We start from the raw sequence: 25,289 nt of genomic DNA on the forward strand, positions 1-25,289 counted from the left end.
ATTGTGATTTTGTGTCAGCTAACTAAACTAATTTAAATTGGAGAAAAAACTATAGAAGAAAAAAGGAACTGCTGAACATACATAAATAATGTTACAGTAAATGAAATATTTTTAGTATAACTGAAATATCATCCTTAAATATCCCATAAAGTGGTCACCATTTTTTAAAAGACGAAAATAAGAAACAAAATTTCCTGTATTTTCCCAGTTTGTGAAGAAAAGAATAAAATTTCCCTTTTTCCCAGTTTGTAAAGAAAAAATAAAAATTCCCTGCATTTTTCCTGTTATTTCAGGGGATTTTTAAATTCTCTATATTTTCCAGGTTTTCCTGTTCTCCCTGTGGAGTGGCAACCCTGTTAAATAAGCACATTAGAACAGAAAAAGGTAGTTAGTCATTTGTTTACAGTTAATAAAAAAAAATGCTATGTCAGATAACATTTGTAACTACAAACTTCAAGCTTAAAAGAGGTGGTTGTGTTCAGCCTTAAGGTATTTTTCCCAGCTCTAAACACAAGTTCAGTAACAAACGCTGAAGTTTGAGTACTTAAATTTAAGCAGAGTTTTAATATTAAACAATATATGCCAGACTGATGGAGAAAAAAAATTGAATCAACTTTAAAATGTACAATTAGCTTAAATATTTAAAGGCAGCAGAAATAAAACTGGAGGTGGGCTAGTTTTAAAACATATAAGAGTTGAAAGTGAGGCTAACCCCAAAAGTGGAGTTGCCTCGATATACAAATAAAACTTCTAATAGTAAGTTTAATATTACCTAATATACATTATGTAATGGTATAAACACTGCCATCAACAACAGTATAACGATTTTAGTAATTTATTTTGGATATCTGTTTTAATTGAAAAATTTTTGGATAAATTTATATACAAATATTTGAGAATATAGAAGGGAAAAAAAAGAATTTGTAAATTCTCGGTATTAAAAATTATTTATATTTAAAAAAAAAAAAATTATAAGTAAAAACATCTTATTTTGAACAAACATTTTTTTAAACATAGTTACTTTTACAATAAATTTTTAGTTTAAAATTGCCAATATGTAAATAAAATGAAGCCAACCAATATATCCAAAAATATATCTTAAAAAGATGCTTATCGATATATCCATAAGTATAAAAGCGAGAATGCTATTGTGTTAAATTTTAACAAATTAATTTTAAAATTTGCAAAAATAATGTCACGAAAATAACATAGCATTCTGAATAAGCAAGCAAAGAGCTGGGTTTCGTAACGAATAGAATTAAGAAGTTTTATTATTCTTTTTAAAATAATTTTAAGGTTCTAAAATATATTTCACAAGAAAATTAGTCTGAAGACATACAAAAGAGATTGCCTCAGACAATCATCAGTATCCAACTTAATTTATTTTAGTTTAAAAAACTACTTTGACAACTAATGCTCACTTTAATCATACCTCATTAATAAATATAAAAGGTGCTTATATAATCAAAAGTGCAACAAAAAAAATTTAAATAGATTACACATATGCAATAGTGCAAGGAATCACACATATTTCTAGCACAAATATAAATATATTTTAATTATACATAAAAGAACAATATTATGCAAAATGTGTTTTTGAAAGTGTTTCCATATAAATCTTACATGATTACTTCAATATATTTTAGAATAACAAGGAAAGAAATAACTAAACTGTTTTAAGTACAACATAATACTTAAATCAAGGCAAGTGCGCTCTAACATTGTAATAAGAAAACAAAAACTAGTTGATGTTGCAATACAGTTGCAACGAAAAAGATAACGCTAGAAAAAAATCAATGTGAAAACATATTGAGCAAACGATAATGGCAACTTTAATGATGCAAAATAAAAAAGGCCAATTATATCACAGAAAAAAGCCTAATGAATAGTTAAGTGACCTTTCAATAGTTTTACTTCTTTGATGAAATAATTTTAAGGATATATACAGGGTAAGAGCTGAAAAAGTTCTAAAGACTGAAATTTTAAAAGTAAATAGAAGATGTGTTTGAAGTTTTTGAATGTATAAACACAAAAAAATCAGATGCATATTTATTACAGCAGATCTCTGACTTTTCTATGCCTCCACTATAATGACTATGATGTTTTAATACAGTTCAAAGAGTGTTATAAAATTGAGATCGTACAATATATTAAAAACAAAAATCAATCTAAAAAAATAGTGTATTAAGTCTGGTTAAAAACAGAAAAATAAATAGATTTACTAAAAACTATTACAAAATTATAAACAACTTTACTTTATTTAGCAAAATATCCTATCATTAGTTTGCTCTTTCAACACATATATGTAAATGAAACCTAAATTATCAATATGAGCTTCTCCCCGATTAAAGTTTCAGCTTTTTTTTTTTTTAAATCATTCAATTTTTAAAATTTAATTATCATTTAACTAAGAAAAAAAATATTTTGCTTAAATGAGTATCTAATTTTTTAAAGCTGATAAGCATTTTTTATTTGCTCCTATTATAACTTATTAAATTTTATAACATTCTTTCAACCCACAGTCTTGAATTATTTAAAAAAAATAAAAAAAAAAAAGTGGAAATCCCTAAAATACTAAGTTTTTATCCCCAGATATTATGAAAATGTAATGTAATAGCATTTACATTACATTTAAAATTGACTGATAATTTATTGGTTATGCATCATTTAAAAATGCATAGCATATTTTTTTCGAAAATGTGTCAACAAAAACAAAATTACTTCCAATGCTTTATTTAAAAAAAAAAAAAAAAATGAAAATAAAATCAGTTTTAAATCTAATTGCATACTAGCTATAAAAATTTACTAAGTTTATTTAAGAACATGCATCATCGCTTATAAAATATCTCTAGCATAAAAATGCAAGGATTTATAATTATTTCACCTGATTGTCTTATATTGTTAAAAATTAATAACTAAACAATTACAAAACAAAAATAAAGNTTGCATACTAGCTATAAAAAATTTACAAAGTTTATTTTCAGAGAACATGCATAACTTATAAAATATCTCTCAGCATAAAAATGCAAGGATTTATAATTATTTCACCTGATTGTCTTATATTGTTAAAAATTAATAACTAAACAATTACAAAACAAAAAAAAAGCAAAAGCCCGAAACAAAATATTTACAGAAATAGTTTCTCAGGCATAATTTGTGGTTCTCCAAGAAGAAAACAATATATTTTTTTTAAAAAAATGTGCATGAACAATGAATTATTTTTAAAACAATGGGTGATGCATATTGTATGCATGTAAATGTCTTTTAAATTCAATCTAACAAAGTCAGTTCAATCAGTTGGCAGACTGGCAGCAGTTGTGTTGTTGGTTCTACAAATGCTACTAGAGAGAGAGAGAAATAAAAATAATCTGCTCAAGAATGTCAAGAGTCATAATCATCATCAATATTGTTGGATGTACTGTTGTTAGAGACAGGTTGCAGGTGAGGAACATAATGATGAGACGCACTGAAAAAATATACAAATTATAAAATAAAAAGCAAACAAGCAAAATAATTTTTTCAATCATTAATCAATAACAGTGTTTTCCCCTTTGAATTTTCAGCAGGGTAGCCCACCCTCCTTGCCCTTTCACAGCAGTAAATCCAGCTTCAGGGTGCGTAGCCAAATCTTTGAACAAAAAACAAGCACCTTTTAAGTACTTTTTAAGCACTCAAAAAACATTTTTAAGTCTATATACATTAACAAAATGCAAAATAATTTTCAAAGACTTTATATTATCATAATAAAATAACTAGTTTTTGATAAAGTACCCTTTTCTTGATTATATTAGCCATTAAAAAATGATCAAGAGATTTTTCGGTTCGATTCCAGAGGGTGGAAAATGAAACTTGAGAATGTCTGGCAAAATGCAACAGAATTGCTCACCGAACCCAACTCACTATACGCACATGCAGACTCGCAAGTATTTCCTCAAACTTGTAAAATGATTGAAGATTTCATACACTATGGACCGACGGTACATTGAAATAGATTGTGGTTGAATGAATTGTAAAAACGCTGAATAGAACAATGTAAAAAGCACGCTCTTGCATAATATGTGTCGAAAACCGACACGATAAAGAAAAAAATCTCATTTTCGAAAAGGGAAAAATCAAGCACACCCAATGATAAAAGCACCGTTAAGGGCTTTTAAAAAACGCAAATCGAAAATAAGCACATTTAAGCACTTTTTAAAAACGCTGTGCACCATGTATGTACAATATAAAAAGCAAACAAGATAATTTTTTTCATCATTAATCTATCACAGTGTTCTCACTTAGCCCACCCTGCTTGCCCTTTTACAGAGGTAAATGCATCTTCTTTACCCTTTTTGTAAAAATGTAGTCCCTTTTTTTAAAATGAAAAAATGTTCTTTTTTTAATTTTAAGAAAAAAGATAGTAGCAGAAAACATGAACTTCAGATTCCCATAACCAATGGAAATTATTTTTAGGCTAAGTCACAAAAATACTTTAATTTTTCATATATATTTCAGTATTTTTGATTTCGTTTTGAAGGGCACTAATCTAGATAGATATAATTAAAATGTTTAGCAAGATTAATGCTCTTCAACACAGAAGAGGTCCTTGTTTTTGAAAAAGCGCCCCACCTTTTTTTTTAATTTCTAGGCAGATCTTTGCAATAAATAATGAATGTAAACAAGTTTTTTTTTCTCTTTTTCTGCTAAGCCATTATAAAAACAATGTAACGTACATTCGATAATCGAGATAACTACCTGCCTTCTAAGCAAAACCTTACACAAGTTCAAAACTAACTCTGTTAAACTCGAACTGGGAGTTCAAAAAATAACTTTTTATCTACGTTAAACTAATAATGTCAAAAGTATAAAAATATTATCCCAACAAATAACAGAATATTAATAAATACTAAGTACAATAACTAATAAATAAATATACTATGCTATACTTTAATGCATTATTTTTGGCCTACTAAATGCATGTTAATTTTCTTACGACAGTGAAATTTCTTTTCATGTGATATTAATAAGGTAAAAGTAACCAAAATATTAATTTTTGAACTATTCATTTTAACCACTTTTTGGACAAAAGCCAATTAATGAGATTTCCATTTTCAAATTAAAAAAAATTCTGCATTTTCTAAATTTAATTTGGTATAGTTTCAGTCATAATATAAAAATTTAGAATTATTTGTATTTGTGCTACGTCAATAAAAACGAAGAATTATTAAATACAGTTTTATTTCAGATTGTGATGGGAGCCCCACTTGGTGTTGCATCTTACTAGGACGTCAAGATTCTAAGAGAAAGATTTAATCTCTAGAACCGATAAATATTAATATATCCTACTACAGAATACTAACAGAGTTCCCACTCTTTCAACAAAGCAAAAATTAAGCACTTTTAAGGACTTTTTTTGAAAAATTAAGGACTTTAAAAATAGTATGATTGTTCATTGAATATACATGTCTCCAGTGACAGTGCAAATTATTTACCGTCCTAAAAAAATCAATAAATAAAAAAATCATAAAAAAACAATTTTATTATAATGTAAACACTGATATAATTGTTTGAATTTAACATGGCTCACCAAAGAAGTACCAGGCAATTTTTGCAAACCAAGGTTGGGTTATATTTAAAACATTTTCAGATATTTAAAAGCTAAAGCCATTCAGATTGTAAAAGTTAATGTATGAAACTAATATGCATTCCATTTTAAATGATTTCATTGAAATTGAAAAAATTGAGCTGGAAAATTATTCCTGTCAACCATAGTGATGTTAAAAAACTAAGGACTTTTAAAAGCCTTGAACCAAAATTAAGTACTTTTAAGGGCCCTTATTTTCCAAAATAAAAATTATGCAGTTTTTAAGGACTTTTAAGGACCGTGGGAACCCTGTAAAATTATTAATATATACTACATACAATTACTAATAATACAATTTTAGTCAAAATATTAAAATTTAGAGAGTATTTTATAGTCTTGTTAAATCATAAAAAACGAAGAACTATTAAATACAGTTTTATTTTAGATTAAGACGGGAGCCAGGCTTGGTGTTGCATCTTACTAGGTCGCTCAAAAATTGAAAGAGAAAATCTTGAGAACTGATAAATAAATCCTTTTTAAATGTCTTATAAGAATAGAAGGAAAATTTATTAGAGTTTAATGTCGTTAAATATCTTGATACCAACCATGATAAATCATGAATTAATTATATTGAATGATATACCATTTCTGAGAAGAAACTTGTACATGATTACAAATTAGAAATAAAATATATTTGTAAAAAATAACTTCTTTTCAAATAATGACGCTTAATATTTTAAAATTTTTGAGAATTAATTATTTCTTACACTACAATATTTAAAACTGTATTAATATTTATTTGTTAATTAATAATTTTTTGTTTTTATTGACTAATTCTACACGACTACAACATCTATCATAATGCTATTAATGCATTACATACATACGCCTCCATATGGAATTAACAAATAAGTTTTCATAAGATCTGATTAATTGTATAAAAAAAGTTGTAATGCTTAATGAAAGATTAAAGCACAGTAACAATTAAATTTTATGCGATCATTATGCTGCTTTTCATCAATACTCCAAGAATTTCCAGAAATAGTATGAATTTCCCTCAAAATTTCAGGTTTTAAAGTGTTATTTTTCAATTCAATGCTAGAATACCCACCATGACTATAGATCAAAATCACAAACAAACATAATACAGACACTAACATTCAAAAGTAATAGTCATTTAAATAATTTCTTAGAAAATTTAGCTCACAAATGACTGATTGTAAATGGAAGCATAATGCTATCAAATAAAAACACAAAAATTGTAAATGCATGTTTTTGTAAAAGGATTTTCATAGAAATCAAAATATAAAATAATGAAATTAAATTCTGGTCATAACTTAGTTTTAATGGGTTTTAAAATAACATTGTGTGTATGGAATAGCAACCTAGACTTAATTAATATCAGTCATATAACTGAGATATCAAAAGCCATTAGCTAATATTTTCTGGATATAATCACATTTAATAATATTTTAATCATCTACTTCTTATATTTACTATACCAAGTATTTTTTACCAAGTATTTTTTAATTATTGTATTTCCCACATCATTATAACTTTATCACAGAATTAATAACTATAAAAAAATTGAGTGATGAAATCTGCTTTAGATAAAATTTAAGGCATTTGTTAAAAAGTGAAAACTTCCTGCTGTTTAATAAGTTTACCTTCTGCTTATGGCTGGTACAACAAATGGATCAAAATAGAAGGCTTTATCCTGATATTCTAAGTGACACACACACAAAGGATTAAGTTGGCAAAATCTTGATTAATATAATAGCAGGGTGCGTGGCTAAATCTCTCAACAAAAGATAAGCACCTTTTAAGTACTTTTTAAGCACTCAAAAAATATTTTAAGCACTATATACATTAACAAAATGCGGAATAATTTTCAAAGACTTTATAGGATCAAGATAAAATAACTAGTTTCTGACAAAGAACTCTTTTCTTGATTATATTAGCCACCATAAAAAATAGAGTGATTTTTCAGTTCGGATAATGGGCGGGGGGTGAAAAATGAAGCCTGAAATTGAGAATATCTTGCAAAATGCAGCAGAGTTACACATGAGAGAGCTAGAATCTCACTGAACTCAGCGCAGTAGACGCACATGTTGGCTCGCAAGTATTTCATCAAACATGTAAAATGATTGTCTCTTTCATACGCTATGTACCAAAGGAAAGCAGAAATGGGTTGTGGTTCAATGAAGTGTGAAAAAGTTGAGTAGAACAATGTGAAAAGCATGCTTTTGCATAATAAGCGTCGAAAATCGACACGGTAAAGGAAAGAATCTCATTTTTGAAAAGGAAAAATCAAGCACCTTTTAAAAATACCCAATGAAAAAAGCACCTTTGACGGCTTTTAAAAAACAAAAATGGAAAATAAGCACTTTTTAAAAATGCTACGCATCATGAATGGAACTTGATTATAGAAGCTTCTCACATTTGAATGATATTCAAGAAATTCTACATTTTGATATTTAAAAAAAAAAACTTTGAGCTTCAGAAGGAGTTAAAAATTTTAATAAATTTAAAATCACAATTTACTATATCATTTAAGAGCAGTGCTCTAAAAATATTTTTACTTTAAACTGATAAATAGACAGCAATTTCACCAGTAATTCGAATGTCTACCTTTAAAAATTTCATAAAATGCAATTTAGAAAAATTCCCACTGAATACATTCCCCTGAGAATATCCCCCTTGTAATATTATCGCTGAAAAAATTAAGTTGCTTATTCAGAATATATTCTGTTTGGCAATAATTTATTTTGTTAGGAATTTTAGAGCATTATTACTTAGGGCTTGACAATAGGTTTTATATAATCAATGATTTACAAGAATATGAAATAAATAAAAAGAAAGGATAGGCTGCATTTTATGCCTTGAGTATTCTTATCAAGTAGATTTTATCCATATTCACTTTTACCAAAACCATTAAAAATGCAACAGGGTGCAAGCCAAATTTTTGAACAAAAAATATGAACCTCTTAAGCACTTTTCAAGCATTCAAAAAATATTCTTTAACTCCTTATTTTTTTTAAAAATATATAAAGAGATACTTCCGTATCATGATCTCACCAACTAAAATTGCCAAGGTGACAAATAGATTTTAAACTTGTAAATATTTTTAAAAAAACTAAAAAATATGTAGATGTTTGCCTGGTGGTAGCCATGATTCGAGTTTCTGTGAGGTTTTTTTTTTTTTAGTTTCTTGTAGGTCGCTGCTCGGAAGTTGGCAAGACTTGGAGATTATTCTAAGACAGATAACGATATGGAAATCACCCCAAATATAATTAGGATATATACAAAGAATTAAACACGTACGTTTTGGAAAGTAACAATATAGAAGTTTCTAAGATCCATTAAAAAATCCATACATATGAACTTTCAATAATAGGAAGAAAAAAATTTTTATTGGTCTGCATATCCTGATAATATTATTATTATGTTTGTGAATGCTTTTGAACATTGAATGAAAACAATGCTTTTAATTTGTGACAAAAACAAACATGATAAAAAAATATCTCGTTTCGGAAAAGGGAACATTATTAAGGACCTTTTAAAAACACCCAATGAAAAGAGCACCTTTAAGGGCTTTTAAAAATTGAAAATCAAAAATGGGCACTTTTAAGTACTTTTTAAAAACGCACCTTGGGCATTTTTGGGCTGGTTAATTATATTCTTCACATCTAAGAAAAACTAAAACACTCGGTGCAACATTTGTTATAAAAACAAGAATTTAGTATAAAAAGTTACCACGGATGTCAAAATATATACAAATATGAAATTTTTCACAAAATATTTCCTAATTACATTAATACTTGAATCCGAAATTATACTTTACCTTGCTGCAAAAGCGACATTACAAGGTAAAGGAGGAATGGGTGCTGATGGCAGTGAAGAAATAACAGAATGAGATGGAGCAGAATCTGTACTGCAGTCAGTATCCTAAACAAAGAAAACAGATATTAATACACAAATAAATGCAGAAATAATAATGATAAATAAATTTATATTAATTACACAATCGAGTTCGCAAAATCAGTTTCATGTGCACTTTGCATTGCATTAACTAGTTTGTTGAAAAGGAGTATGTAATGTTGTGGAATGAAATATTTGACTTTTAGCAATTGTGATCATTAGAAAAAAGTACATATAAATAAGAAATAAAATTTTTTAATATTAGAAGCAAGCTATTTATAGTATTTTTTAAAAAAAATATTTCATTTTATTCAAAATATAATGTAATATTCATCAAATCCAATAATAAACAACAAATTTGTTTTGTTTTAGCAAGTCTAAAAAAGTAAAATCTAGAAGGAAAACAAACTTTAAGCAAAAATATTTTGACAATCAGATTTCTGTATATAAAAATGATTTAATCATTATTTGTACAGAAATCAAAATATAAATTAATAATCNGGGCATTTCTGGGCTGGTTAATTATATTCTTCACACCTAAGAAAAACTAAAACACTCGGTGCAACATTTGTTATAAAAACAAGAATTTAGTATAAAAAGTTACCACGGATGTCAAAATATATACAAATATGAAATTTTTCACAAAATATTTCCTAATTACATTAATACTTGAATCCGAAATTATACTTTACCTTGCTGCAAAAGCGACATTACAAGGTAAAGGAGGAATGGGTGCTGATGGCAGTGAAGAAATAACAGAATGAGATGGAGCAGAATCTGTACTGCAGTCAGTATCCTAAACAAAGAAAACAGATATTAATACACAAATAAATGCAGAAATAATAATGATAAATAAATTTATATTAATTACACAATCGAGTTCGCAAAATCAGTTTCATGTGCACTTTGCATTGCATTAACTAGTTTGTTGAAAAGGAGTATGTAATGTTGTGGAATGAAATATTTGACTTTTAGCAATTGTGATCATTAGAAAAAAGTACATATAAATAAGAAATAAAATTTTTTAATATTAGAAGCAAGCTATTTATAGTATTTTTTAAAAAAAATATTTCATTTTATTCAAAATATAATGTAATATTCATCAAATCCAATGATAAACAACAAATTTGTTTTGTTTTAGCAAGTCTAAAAAAGTAAAATCTAAAAGGAAAACAAACTTTAAGCAAAAATATTTTGGCAATCAGATTTCTGTATATAAAAATGATTTAATCATTATTTGTACAGAAATCAAAATATAAATTAATAATCTTTTTTTTTAAATATTTAAAAAATTTTTGACAACTGAAATAAAAATATAAAAATCAATCATTTTACAAAATAAAGGCTTTTACATGCTGAAATTTAAACTTTTATAATGGATATTTTTTTTCGGGTTAAGATTTTTGTGAAGAATTTAATTTTTGATCTTTTTCAAAGGATCGATAGGAATTTAAATCCATCTAGATCAAGCCCTGTGTTAGACCCTTTCAAGACAAAAATGTTATGGCAAAAAAAAAAATTTTGCACAGTGCAAATTCAGTCCAAAATGTTATTATACATGCAGCTTTTTAATGCTTATTTTTTCTCAAATGCACAAAATTCTTTAATAAAGAGCTTCAAATAATTGGATATTTGAAATTTTTTTTTATCGCTGACAAGAACAAATGCTACCACAGGGCAATACCACCTTAAACGTATGTCATATTTGCAGACTTCAAGTGCATAAATCACAAGTAAAAAAAAAAAATTAAGTAGTTTTAATAATGTATTTGTTTTTAAATAACTCTTATTGTCATTTGTATGTACTCCAAATTTTACCAACTTAGAAAAATTTTAAATTTTATAAAAATTAAAAAATTATTATAACAGATCTAATATATAGGGAAATTCTATAATAGAAAGGACAACATAACAAAACAAAAAAACATTTAATATCATCCCTACATTAAGAATTATTTTTTTAGCTTTTTTAATTCGTATTTCAACCAGAACTACATAAATAAGAATTTCACAATTCAAAATGCTTCCAGCCATTTGAAAGGTTTTCTTGGCAAGACCCTCTTCAGTATATTTTCAGGGGTCTGTCTAGGTTTTTCTGAGGGGTACTTATTTTGTGAAAATTTAGACATCATTTGTGAAAAATTTAAAATTATATTAAAAAAATCAACAGAAAAATATGGATGTATCGTTTCTTAAGGGATACAAAAATAAAATTTTAAGAAAAAGTATTTTGTGAAAAATTGTTTTTCCTAAAATTGAATTTGCGAAACTACCGCTTTTTCTAAAGTTGAATTTGTGAAGGTACCGCTAAACGGTAGTAAATTTGGCCTGGACAGACCCCTGATTTTATATGTCAAAACTGTTGAGGCAACATTGAATATGCAACATTTTAATAAAATTACAAGAATCCAAACAAAAAAAATTCATGGCAAGGGAAATGTTTTATACAGACTGCTTAACTATGCAAACTTGGTTCGTGTTATTACACTGATTATGAATATAAAATTAATAAGAACTAAATTTAGGCATACAAGAAGAATCTAATACTTGTAATAATTACAATAATACAATCCCTGCTGTAGTGAACCATCATTGGAACCAGCAACACGTCCACTACGGTTCACTATATCTAGAATCTTTGAAAAAATACTTAAATACTAATTTAGCATATTGCAATATTATTGGAAATAGTTATTGCATGTTTTGCTTTAGAATTAGTAACTAAGCATAAAAAGTCATTTTACAATCTAGTTTATTTATAGCAAATCTCCTCCAAAAACTAAATTTCTAATCAAAATGTTAGAAAACATTAAAAAATACTTTCCATAAAACAAAAGTGGTTCTCACCCCATAACAAGTTTCTTAGATGTTATTCTTTTTCAATTTTCATCAGTTTTTGGAATATTTTAGACTGTTATTTTTGAAGCAAGTTGAATTTAAAAATAGGAATTCCTCTGCAACCAATTCGATCTATGTGCCTGTTTTTGAAACCACTAGGGTTATTCATTTCATCGAAATATCTCACTTTAGACAATCCTTTATAAAGTGCATTCTTTCATTTTCAATAAAAAGTCATGATTATATATTTTGTACTTTTCACATAAACTGAACATCTTTTAACATTAATTTAAATATCAGATAAAGGGTAATTTGATGGATCTCATTATAAACAAATTACTAATATTTAAACTGATCACTATAAGCATGTAAAATAACATTAACTAAACATGAAAATGACTACTAAAAATGTTCACTATGTCCTGTATTCATAATATTAATGGTTAAACAGTATAATAAGGTATATAACTGTAATAAGGTGAAACTATATTAAGGTTAAACTGTATTAATAAGGTAGAACACTCTTCTAGAGTTTCCTTAAATTTTACAAAATTTAAGATGCACAATTTGAATGATCTGACATAGAATGGTCCCATATTAAAGAAAAGTTACAAAATTTTAAGTTTGTTAATCAGTTATAGCATTTATTAAACCTATTAATGTCCAAGTCCAGTATTTTTTAACAAAATTTTAAACAATAAAATTTATTGGAGAGAAACACAATACATACATAGTGATTCGAGAAATTATTTTACTTGATTTTATTTTCCATGCATTTTTATGTGAGAATTCTAGTAACAAAAAAACTTTATGAGTCAAATGAAGTTAATATATTAGTAACTAGGATTATAAAATGCAAATCTACCTCTTCTCCATCTTCTTCTGCACTCCACGTTTCAGACTCATCAGCAGTAGAATGGCTGGGTCCCGCACTATCTTCACTTGTGCCTTTATCTTTCGGTCGTCTTCCCCTAACTGAGCTACAAAATATGTTTAAAAAATTGAATAAAAAGAAAATTTTTACAAAAGTTCAAATTTTAAAGAAAATATAAAAAAAATTATAATTTCACTTAGGAAAAATGATGTTTTGAATTTTTAATCGAGCAAATGAATAATTTTATATAAAAATCATGCTTTATACAAGATAACAATCTAATATGAAGTTAGTATTTACCTCTGACAGTTTCGCCGCTGGAACAGAATGGTGTTTAATATAAACTTTCAAATTATTTACATGCAGAGATGTGGAAAATAACTTTATTAAAATTAACAAAACAAAGAATCATATGCTGCAACATTTAGTCTGCGCTACAACATTTCCAAAAAAGCATACTAAGTTGGCAGCCCTGCACATACATGAGCTTTATTTTCTTTTGAATCTTTGTTGCAGTTCAATCTTGGTTCTTATATATAATGTTAACATTGAGGAGTTTAAATTAAAATAAACATTTATAAGAAAAACATCTACAAACATGCTTAAATTATTCAGAATTTTTTTTTTTTTTCAAAATAACTTAGCCAACTTTTAGTTTATGGTGGCAGAAACTGTGTACAGACAATGCTTATAATTTTTTGGATTCACAGTGGTCACTAATCATAAGTCTATAAAACTTTGTTTAGTTATTTGATTAAAACAAGTAATTAAAAAAATATTTAAATTATTTTTAAATTTAACTTTTTAAATCTTAAAACACAGAAAATATAATAAAAAGAGAGCATTACCTGTCTTAAATACGAAAAACACACACAAAATCTTATAAAATAAGCAACAGAAATTTAAACTCTGTTGAAAATTTTAAAGCAGTTCAGTAATTTTATTTTTTAATAGCAAGCACTGAAGACTTGTTTTTCTCCTCAGAAGATGCTGCCCTTTAATTTTACCCGGTGGGTACCCGAGAACCTAAGTCACAGAGGAGAGCAGCATTACCCACGCCACATTGCCACAGGCCCATGTTCATAGGGTGGGCCACATTCACACGACAAAGAACAACATAAAGAGAAACATCCATGTCCTGAGCGGGATTCGAACTCCCAACCATTGGCTTCGAAGCCAAGCATACTGAACACTCGGCCGGGATTAGATTAGTTCACTAATTAGTGCTCGTTGCATAGCACTAAAATAACATATTGCATTATGAATATAAAAATAGAGTATCTATTTTTATATTTAAATTGCTACAAGCTTAGTCATTTTTTTTTTCATTCAGAAGTATCAGCAAGCAATAAAAATGAATGCAATGAATGGGATTAGATTAGTTCACTAATTAGTGCTCGTTGCATAGCACTAAAATAACATATTGCATTATGAATATAAAAATAGAGTATCTATTTTTATATTTAAATTGCTACAAGCTTAGTCATTTATTTTTTCATTCAGAAGTATCAGCAAGCAATAAAAATGAATGCAATCATGTCTCGTCTCAAGACTTAGAGGCAGTTCTCAGTCCATGCAAAAAATTTGTACGCCATGCAAAAGAGAATCAGATTGGTAAATATTTTCACCAGTGAAAAACTTGCTTTCTTCTTTTTGATATGCATTTTTTTTTTACATGCGGAAAAAAATAGGCAGGAATTGAGAACTGTTCTTTAGACTTGATGTAACTTGAAACCTTTGTCTGCCTATTCTCAGGTGGGCTGCTATTTATAGTTAACATATCAACATCAAGCTTTGGATTAAAGAAATAGCTCAAAATCGCCAATAGTGGGTCAAGATTAGCATGAAATGTTATTGTTGCTACTTTTCCCACACATTGATAATTTTACGAACTTCCCTGACTTTTCCAGATCCATAAAATGCACTGTTCTGTTTCTGCCCCATTCTGTTCCAAATTTAACTTTTGATAGCATGTCTGATAAATCACAGAGCTTCAAGGAGACAATGCTTATTCAATAAACACCATATGTTATATAATATATGTTCAGAACTCTACAATATATAAAATATATTTCCAATTATACAACAACTATGGACTAAAGAAAAACAATGTATAACAACATATTAACAACAGTATCATACATAAACACTTACCGAACTTCATGATCATTGCCAGAGAGAATATTGTCATCTGTAATGCAAGGATTCATTTGCTCTTCTTCCCCTTGAACATCAGGAACCGATGATACTAAATCCCTTAAGAATTTGAAGTTGTTATCAGCTAAAACACATGCTTTCCTAAAAAAGTTCATTAAATATTATTTTTCACAAATAATATTTTGAATTTTAAAATTACAATGAAACAATAGAAAAGATAAAATTTTAGAGACATGGTATTTCATTAAAAGGGTTCATTGAAAATATTTTGTGCTAAATTTTTTGCTTAAAAAAAGGACTAATTGTTTGCACATTTTAATATTGATGACTTAATTTAACAACAAAATAATAATTAAATAATTGATTAACTAATAACAAAAAAATACATAAAAGGCAGTATTTAAAAAAAAAATAGACAAAAATGTTTTTCTAACCATTTCATTAATAATTTCTTAAGTGAAAAGTAAAATAACTGATAGACTTATCTTTAGTAAGTTAATTGTTCAGACTTTTCTAACTAAAATTTTGGAATGTAAAAAAAAAATGCAGCAAAACTGATAAATGAATAAAAGAATTATATATCTATGACTTATTATGTTTTCGCTGCTTTACAAGGTTTTTTTTCTTGCCAGTATCTACAATAATAAATGCCAATGTAGGGTATGGATTAAACTTGTGCATGCAGATAAAATTGATATAATATTCAAAAGAGTTGGAATAGCAAACATTTCGATTCACAGGGGGTCACTTTAGGAAGAAATTAGATCCATTTATAGACCTTTTACAAAATTCAGATTCTTAAAAACAGACACTTCACAAAATTCTTTCTGAAAAAAAAAAACGGATTTTTCAAAAATTCAGAACTGCTTAAACAGACTTTACACAAAGATCTATAAATATATGTTAAATAATATGCCTTCAGTTACAACTCGAAGGGAATTTTTGTAAACATAAAAATGTGAATTTTTTGTGAATTACGGCAAAAATAGTTTTCTACTACAATTATTGAAAAGAAAAAAAATAAATAATAAATATGAATAGATAATGTCAGCATATTGCATTCAGAAGAAAATAGAAAAGATCAAAGGCTGAGTTAATATGTTGTGCACTCACACACAACCGCAGAAATTCATAAATTTTGTGGATAATATTTCAAAATTTACTAGATGGTGCTTTTGCATAATTCCTGCCTTTTTATGAAAAATCATAAATTCAGCTTTCGCCTCAGTAGAGATTTTTCTCATATTTGACAAACCAGATTTCTTGATGCCAACGATGAGTAAAATTGTAAAATAACTAATAAAATTGACATCGTGATTTCTGTAAAGCGGTTTATGAAACAGATATAATATTAAAAGTAATTTAAATCACTGATAGAATCTTCAACTCATGTAATTCACAACCCAAATTTTTTGAATCATGCTTTCACTATCCATATTCAACTGATTTACAAATTACAGTTGGCAAATTATCACTATTTGCAAGTCCTGATTCATCAAATACCAAGATTTGTATCCCCTTGATTTGAAAATTGCAATTAAAATTCACATGATTTCAAAATCAAACATCATGATTTGTATTCACGCAGTTTAAAAATCTTATACTGCAATTAGTATGCACAAGATTTAAAAATTAAATAGCATTATATGTATCAGTAAGTTTTCAAAGTTTAACATCACGATTCAAATTCATAAGATTTCTATAACATTGACTTTTGAAATTGCATGAATAAAAGTCATGCATTAAATTTCATATTCACAAGATTTAAAAATCGCCAATTACGATTAAAAACCGCACAATTTTTTAAAAAATCAAGCGTTACAATTCCTATTCATGCAGTTTAAAAATTACACATTGCAACTGGTATTTACACCTTTTTAAAATCCATTATTGAGATTCGGATTCAAGCAATTTTAAATTCAATCATTTCGATTCGTATTCATGAACTCGCTTTTAAAAGTTTACCAAACTAATTCTATTGATTGCAAAGAAAGAATAAGTTTTGTATCCTACTTATAATTCAAATTTTGTATCCTATTTATTCAAAACATATAAATTCTATGTTCAAGCAAATAATAATTTAAAAACATTTTCATGAAGATATTTTTATTTCAAGAATGATACAAATCTGCATGTCCAAGTAATCTGTATCTAACAAATTTAATAGTTAGTTATAAAATGTAGTTTTTAATAAAAAAATAATAATAATATGGCTTACAATTTTGACGATTTTTATACATTTATATTTTAATACGTAAGTATTAAAATTTCATAAAATGGGGTTTTAAAAAAATCAATTTCTTCTCATTATAATTATAACGAAAATTTATAATTTACTCTTAACTCAGAATAATTCCTACATATAATTTTTTTCTGTCTAAAATTTCAAGTAATTTTCATTAAGCCACAATCACCTCTGATTAAAGTTATCTACTCTGATATATTATATTTTAATATAATGTGTTATTTAAATATTATTGTTATATTTCTAATTTTAATATGTTGTCAAAAATTAGGAATTATCATAAGTTTATTTTTGAAATCCAAGTAAAATCATTTACTTTAATGTAATATTTCCATCGAGACTGTTAGTTAAATTAATACAACATGTATAAATTAAGAAGCATAATTAAGAAAAATATATAGAAGTACAAAAGTTAAGAAGATTATTTAGTAGTACAATTTGCTTTAAACTTTTCATATGTATCCAACTTATATTTCCATTTTTCTCAACTCCTTTGTTGCAAATGCAAAAAGAAAAAAATTTCGGATGTTTCTGAATTCATACATTTATAAATATTAGAGTTTATATAATATAATGCGTAGAGTAATTTAGTAATTCTTTAACATACAGAAATTCACATGCATACCATTTCCAAATTATAATTGATAATCAGAACATTAACATATTCAATTATCATAGATCTAAAAAGAAAATTTCAGTTAAACTTCATTTAATTAGTCCAGTTAAAGGTCTAAATGAAGACGATCTTTAATTTTTATTAAACTTCAACTGCATTCAGGAAAACTGTCAAAAGAATAAATCACAAAAAAGATAACTGATGAAATGTTTTAACAAGTAAATTGCACAACTAGGAGAAAAAAAACATTTTGTTCTAATAAGTTTCAGCAATTTTTTGTTTGTATTACAATCTCCTTGCATAAATAGAGCTTGTAACATAATCATCATAAACTAAAACAAGTTAATGTAATAAACATGCAATATATGGTACATTAATGTTAATCCAGACACTTACAGATGAGATGAGGTTAATGTTTTGGCGTTACGACTTTTAGTTATAAGACTTGTCTTTGTAACCAATGATTCAACAAAAAGCTCTAAAGCTCGAGCTATATTAAGTTAAGGAGATATACACCAACTTGTAATAACTTCAGTTCAATACTTATCACAAAAATAATTAATTATATCTATTACAAAAGTAGAACAATTGAAATGAATAAGTTTTACAAGAAGAAAAGGAATTTTTAAGAACAATGCACTTATATTAAGGATGAACAACTTTCTTTTGATAGGCTACAAAAAATAAAAAATTTCACGTAAAAACAAAAAAGGCAAAAAAAACAGGAGCAAATTGCATTTAGATCCTAATCTAAGTACCATGTACAGGTAAAATATGTGTACGACAGCAGATTCACGTGCAAGAACTGAATGCCACAAAACAGTACATTTTAAGTAAAAAAAAATTTGTAAGAAGGCTAACAGTAAATTCTTATCCCAGGGATGAGAGTAGTCAGAAAGTAAAAAAGAGGAAATCCAAAAAACAAAAAAAAGAAAAGAAAAAAAAGGAAAAAAAAATATATATATATATATATATAAACAAAAATTTGACAAAAAAGTGCGATTTTTAAACTTGTAAACCATGTGAATATAAATCCCGATATGAGACTTTTAAATCACGTAAATATGAAACTCTACATCGAATTTAAAAAATGCGAAAATACAAATCATGATTTTTTAATTTTTTGATCACGATGCATAATTTTTAAATCGCGCGATATTACAACCACAAAAACGAATCACGATATTGGATTTTAAGCTCACGTGAATACGAATTGCTACATAGGGCTTTAAAAGCTCGTAAATACAAATCGCGATATTGATTTTTTAAATCTCGTAAGTAAGAATCGCACTGTACAATATTTAAATCGCCTGAATAAGAATCGCAACGTTCAACTTTTAAATCAGGTAAATACGAAAATCGAGATTTGATAATAAAATCGAGATTTTAAAAATGCATAAATACAAAACACGATATTGGATTTTTAAATGTCGTAAATAAGAATCATAATATACGATATTTAAATAGCGTAAATAAGAATCGCAATGTGCAACTTTTAAATCAGGTAAATACGAAAATCGATGATTGATATTAAAATCGCGTGAATAAAAATCGAGATCTGAATTACGAAAATACGAGCTATCCAGCCGACGGATAAAAAATACGGAAAATCTTATTTTCTGTGCGTGAAATCGGAGAAAATAGCTAAAATAAGTAAAAATGCGGAAGGGTTAGCAGCTAGGGCGTAGATTGAATTTTCTGTTTATCTTTGAAAATCGTAAATAAATATAATTATTTTACTTCAATGACTGAATTTTAAAAAAACGGGATATTTATTTTAAAAAAACGAAACTTTTAGAGAATCGGAGTTTTTGATAAAAAGGCTGAAATTCGAGAGACAAAAAAAATCTCATCCCTGTATAAAGGTCAACCAGTTTTATCCCAAGGAAATGATTTTTAGAGAAACTTCAGAGGGAGGAAAAGGGACTTCAACAATTTCCCTCCGCGGAAAAATAAATTCCTCATAAAACATTTTAACTTGGGCAAAAAAAATTTCAGCGGAAATTAGCGGGAAAAATGGAAAAATCTTAAAAAAAGCGGAAATCCGCGAATCCGCGGAAGAATCTCATCCCTGTTATCCATAAGAGAATTCTTAAGGAATTTTTAGTAAAATACCTTACACAAATAAAATAAAAAAATATATCCCATAATCGAACACAATAAGGATACAAATGATCACAGGGACAGGAGCAGCAACTTTTCCTATATCTTCATCTGTTTGCATTATCTTTTTGATGCGAGCCTACAAAACAAACACAACACTTAAGTAAATTTTAATAATGATTAAATGTTTTTTTACACAGTATAATTTAAATATATATACCTCATAAAATTGTTTTGTTTTTATTTATTTAATATCCATCCTAAAACATCAGAAATTTAATTTAATTAAATATAAAAATTAATAAATTGCACAAGAGGTATGATCAACTCAAATTTACTGTTCGGCTATCACGAAAACACCTCCAGACATTGGAACAGCATGTTCGCAGTTGTTGTGGTAACGAAGATACTTAACTTTGAATAAAGTTAGTGATTTTACATTGGTTATATTGTTTATTTAATTCTTCATCATTACAAATGGCTTTACTCTCATTTACTCAGTAGTAGCCAACTTTTAATTTGGAAGAAGTTCTCCCGATAGACATCAAATCATGCATAAAATCTAGTCTCATGAAGAAGAAAAAGAGAGAGGGATAAAAAATTACTAGGGCACCGAGTCACAAAATCTACGCTTACCAGAAACTTAAGGGCATCATAAAATCTAATCTTTCACGAGACAGAAAATTTATGATGATAATATTAGTTACAAGAATGAACATAAAAACTCTGATATGTTCTGAATGTTAACATTTGATTTAACTCTTAATCATTTAAATAGGATAGGGGACCTTCCTCCCTGCTCAATGGTCTACAAAGCTGTGTATGAAATACTTTCAGATAGCTTTGCAATCTGAGCAAGAACTCATTTAATATCTTAACTTTTTACTTAATTTTAAATATCAATTTACAAGATGATTTCGCACAAAGTAAAGCTATATTGTCGCTATTACATACCAGCCAACATTGGCAGGGGTCTGTCTAGGTTTTTGTGAAAGGTACCTATTTTGTGAAAATTTAGACATAATTTGTGAAAAATTAAAAATTATATTAAAAATTCATACAAAAACATGGTTGAAATATAGATTTATCGTTTCTTAATGAATACAAAAATAAAATGTTAAGAAAAAGTATTTTGTGAAACTACCATTTTTCCTAAAGTTGAATTTGTGAAACTACCGTTTTACCTAAAATTGAATTTGTGAAGGTACCGCTAAACGGTAGTAAATTCGGCCTGGACAGACCCCTGATTGGAGAAATAAAATAATAGTGATTTTACAAACCATCCCAATTTTGGGTTTAAGACTACTAATGTTCAACTTCGTAGCCTTGTAATTTTAAACCGAATCTAGAAGACAAGAGAACTCCTGGACCAAGTATTGGGAGAAACTTGTCTTTGTGGAGGCCTTTTTGATGGAGCTAATACGCATTTAAGTTACATGGAGAGGAAAACCACAAAAACCTTCCACGGTTTGCTAGACAACAAGGGGCCTAAACTGTGATCCGTCTACCACAGAGGATATTTCACTTCAACAATGAGGTCGATGCAAGCCGGATGCGGAATGCATATTGACTGGTCATTGTTGGGATTTGAACCTGGGTTAACTTCATTGGAAGGTGAACGCTCTATCCCCTGAGCCATGACAGCTTGAGTTAAGCAATTAACACTCCACATACTGCAGTGATGGCATTAGCACCATCTGTTGAGGAATAAGAGAAGTATTTTTGCCATCAGTGCATATATTATCACAATCTTTTTTTTTTTTTAAATTGTTTCCCTAAAAAACAGGAGAGTTGGCAAATATGCTATTACACATTTCATAATTAGAATTAGCTGTTTAAAAAAGGGAACCAACAGAAAAAAAGAAATTTATTCTTTACTACGCAAGATTTTTAATCACATGAAATTGCAATAATTTTAGCATGGAAAATCTAATAAATTAGAGAATAAAGGGGTTATTAAAATTTAATTAAGAATAAATGAGTGTATTAGTAAGTAGGTGAAATTCACAATATGCAAATGTATAGATGGTGGAAAGTTACAAAATCACATACCCTGTAGAAGGTCTACTTTTTTCAGCAAAAAACCTTGCAAAATCTTTTGGCGATAATAGATTAATTTTTAAAAAAAATTGCTTTGTAGTATAAAAAATTTTACGCTGTATCTGAGAACAAATAGCAATATTAAGATTCAACAACTGAAGCAAAAATAATGACCTTTCTTATTTAAATATTATTTTAATGAAAAAGAAAATAACAACCAACTAATAACAACCAGTCATAAAAATAAATTTAAAAAGCAAATAAAAGTAAATACCTCAATAAAAATAATTATAAGTTTAATAATTTTAATATCTGATGCTTTAAATTTTAATCAAAAACTAGGAGTTTTATTATAAAATAACCCAATTATATAATATTTAACAGTGTTTTCATCATAGAAAAAAAAATGGGTTAGGATTTCTCACCCTTTCTCAAAAACAGGGTTAGATTTCAAAAAGTTAAGTGATATTTTTAAAAACTAAAAAGACAATCTCTTGAAGAAAAAAAAATTCTTTAATTATAATACATTTTTAATGTCTTCTAATTTTTAAAGCATTGAATATTTTTGGTGCATCCTCATAGAAGATTTTGCCTTTACTAGGTATTAGTCCATCTTACATTAGTGCATAAAAAATTTGAACGTCTTATAATAAACCTACGGTAAACACGTGGTTGCAGAGAAATGTGTTCTGAAAGAGATTCCGTGGTTCGGAGGGGTTGTGTTCTGTTGTTCGAAAAGGTTCTGAACAATACTGGTAAATAGGGAAGCTAGATAACAGGGCAGATGTTGAAAATAATGAAAGATCCAGGAAGAAAAGTGAAACAGACTTTAATCTAAATGGCATTATTCGAAACTTTTTTCAAAATGCGAGAAATTCGCGAATTTTGAAATTGATTTATAGAATGAGCGAATTTCTCGTGGTAATAATTTTTTAATGCAAGATTCTCGCATTCTCGCGCGGTAGTGAAAACACTGATTTAGGTACTATTTAATTTTTGAAAGGCTTAAATAATTACCAAAATATTTAGGCCAATAGTATATAATTATGAAAATAAATACACAAAAAAATCAGTAAAACTCTTACATTAAAAAATCCCATTGTAAAGAGATTTCCGTATTGTGATCTGCGACAGAATAATCGTGAAACTAAAAAACTCGTCACAGAAAGGGACCAACCCTAAAGGTATAACTCGTAGCTTCCCCCAGGTAAACATCTACATGCTATTTTTTAAAAAAATTCTTCCTTTTAAAATCAATTTGGCTCCTTGACGATTGCAGTTGGTTTGGCAGATCGCGATACGGAAAGATCCCCACTACCGCAAATAATTCATATAAATATAATACTTAAGCCCCCATCTCTATCTCTTCTAAGTATCAAAAATAAACGATTAAAAAGTTTTAAGATTATATTGCTATTATGTAATTCACTCCTAATATAAACTTTAGGCTAAGCTGCTATAATAAATAAGCGTCGTTGTAAGTAAAAATAAGCAATAAATTGTTGCAAAACCATAAAGTAAACAATATATACGTGAATCTTAATACTCGCTAAGATTTTAAACATGCAATGTTTTGAAATAGACATGTAGAAGTTTGCCCAAGGGAGGGGGGCTACGAGTTATACCCTTTGAACATGTCCCCTTATTTGATGGGTTTTTTTTGTTTTTTTTTCACTTTCGTGTGGGCTGCTGCCTGGAAGTAGGTAAGACTTGGCGACTATTCTGCTGCAGATCACAATGCACAAATTTCCCCTGTCTTGGTGATTGTAGTTCGAGCGAATAAATACCAATACAGAAATGTCCCCATTTTTTCAAATACAATGGCAACTTTTTTTCACTAGTGATGTTTGATAAGTCAAATATGAAATGTATACTGTTATTAGCCATTTATTTCAGAAGTAATGGTGAATCTAAAGTACTGTAAATAAAGATAAAAACATTGAAATAATAAGTATAAAGTCAATGGCAAAGTTGATTATCACAATAATTTTTATAAGTTAAAAAAAAAAAAGGCAAGTTGGTAAAACTCCTACATTAAAACTATAGCAAAAAACACAATAAAATTTTTAAGCCCCCCTTCTCTTTAGGTATCAAGAATGAAGGATTAAAAAAAATTAAATATTGTATTATGTTTATGCAATTCATTCCTTAATATAAACTTCAAACTAAACAGTTATAATACATAGACATCGTTGTATGTAAAATAAGCAATACAGTGTTGCGAAATCTTAAAACTAACAATAAACGTGACTCTTAATATTCCATTTAAATAAAAATCTTTATTACTAAATAGTATAATTAATAGATAGTAGATTCTCGATAAATACAATGAACAACAAGAAAAATCAATGTCGAAAATGAATTAAAAAATAAAATTTACTACAACGTGGAATAAAAACAAATACCTTTGAAAGAGATTAGGGTTATAATTTTTTTAATAAATAAATCAGCCAACACTTCGATAAATAATTCTAATAATCACCTTTATATTAAATACTAAACACTTTTTACTGGTAAATAATACGAAAAAAAAATAACTTGCAAAATAAACATTAGAATATCATTAAGAAAAGTAAACAATACGTTTATTTTTTACTTACAGGTGGAAATCTTGCATTATATTTCTTCTTTTTACTAGGCATAATTTTCACCAATTAATCGGCTCAAAACGTTGCTATTTAACACAAATGTAGCTTGTTTTTATAATGACTTAATCCACTTTTATACACTTATTTCCGTTGTATATTCCGCCATCCTTTTATACACATCAATCACGTTAAAAAGTACTGAATGCTAAATTAAAGACACATATTTAAATAAAATGTATCTCAATTAAAAGCTTCATTCCATAATAATCACTATGTTAAAACAATTAAATTAAATGCAGTGACTCGATTAATTAATAAAATACGCATATATTAGGAGGTGAAAG

The 25,289-nt window shown here is 27.4% G+C and overlaps 1 protein-coding gene across 2 annotated transcripts; it reads right to left on the bottom strand.

Annotated features, from left to right (window-relative positions):
- Positions 1–3,215: 3,215 nt before the first annotated feature.
- LOC107449917 (negative cofactor 2 alpha) lies at positions 3,216–25,099 on the bottom strand. 2 transcript variants are annotated; one of them, XM_043049315.2, is made up of 7 exons: positions 24,958–25,099; positions 20,384–20,456; positions 18,611–18,704; positions 15,351–15,494; positions 13,188–13,302; positions 10,177–10,280; positions 3,216–3,466 (listed from the first exon to the last, which is right to left on the bottom strand). In XM_043049315.2, exons 1-7 carry the CDS (start codon positions 24,997–24,999, stop codon positions 3,382–3,384), a joined length of 657 nt encoding a protein of 218 aa, XP_042905249.1. In that variant the 5' UTR covers positions 25,000–25,099; the 3' UTR covers positions 3,216–3,381. The 2 variants fall into 2 exon arrangements, 1 of the variants encoding a protein (XP_042905249.1); XR_011636354.1 differs by having other exon boundaries at positions 3,419–9,252; positions 10,022–10,280.
- Positions 25,100–25,289: the final 190 nt, after the last annotated feature.

This window comes from Parasteatoda tepidariorum, chromosome 3 (assembly GCF_043381705.1).
Source record: "Parasteatoda tepidariorum isolate YZ-2023 chromosome 3, CAS_Ptep_4.0, whole genome shotgun sequence".
Classification (NCBI taxonomy): Eukaryota; Metazoa; Arthropoda; class Arachnida; order Araneae; family Theridiidae; genus Parasteatoda; species Parasteatoda tepidariorum.

What these genes read in the sequence shown, in the direction of transcription:
- LOC107449917 (XM_043049315.2), bottom strand. Translation starts at nt 24,999, where the DNA reads ATGCCTAGTAAAAAGAAGAAATATAATGCAAGATTTCCACCT. An exon ending in TCCTGTCCCTGTGATCATTT is followed by an intron (nt 18,705 to 20,383) that starts GTATCCTTATTG and finishes AACTTAATATAG; the next exon opens with CTCGAGCTTTAGAGCTTTTT. An exon ending in AATGTCGCTTTTGCAGCAAG is followed by an intron (nt 3,467 to 10,176) that starts GTAAAGTATAAT and finishes ATATTTTTTCAG; the next exon opens with TGCGTCTCATCATTATGTTC.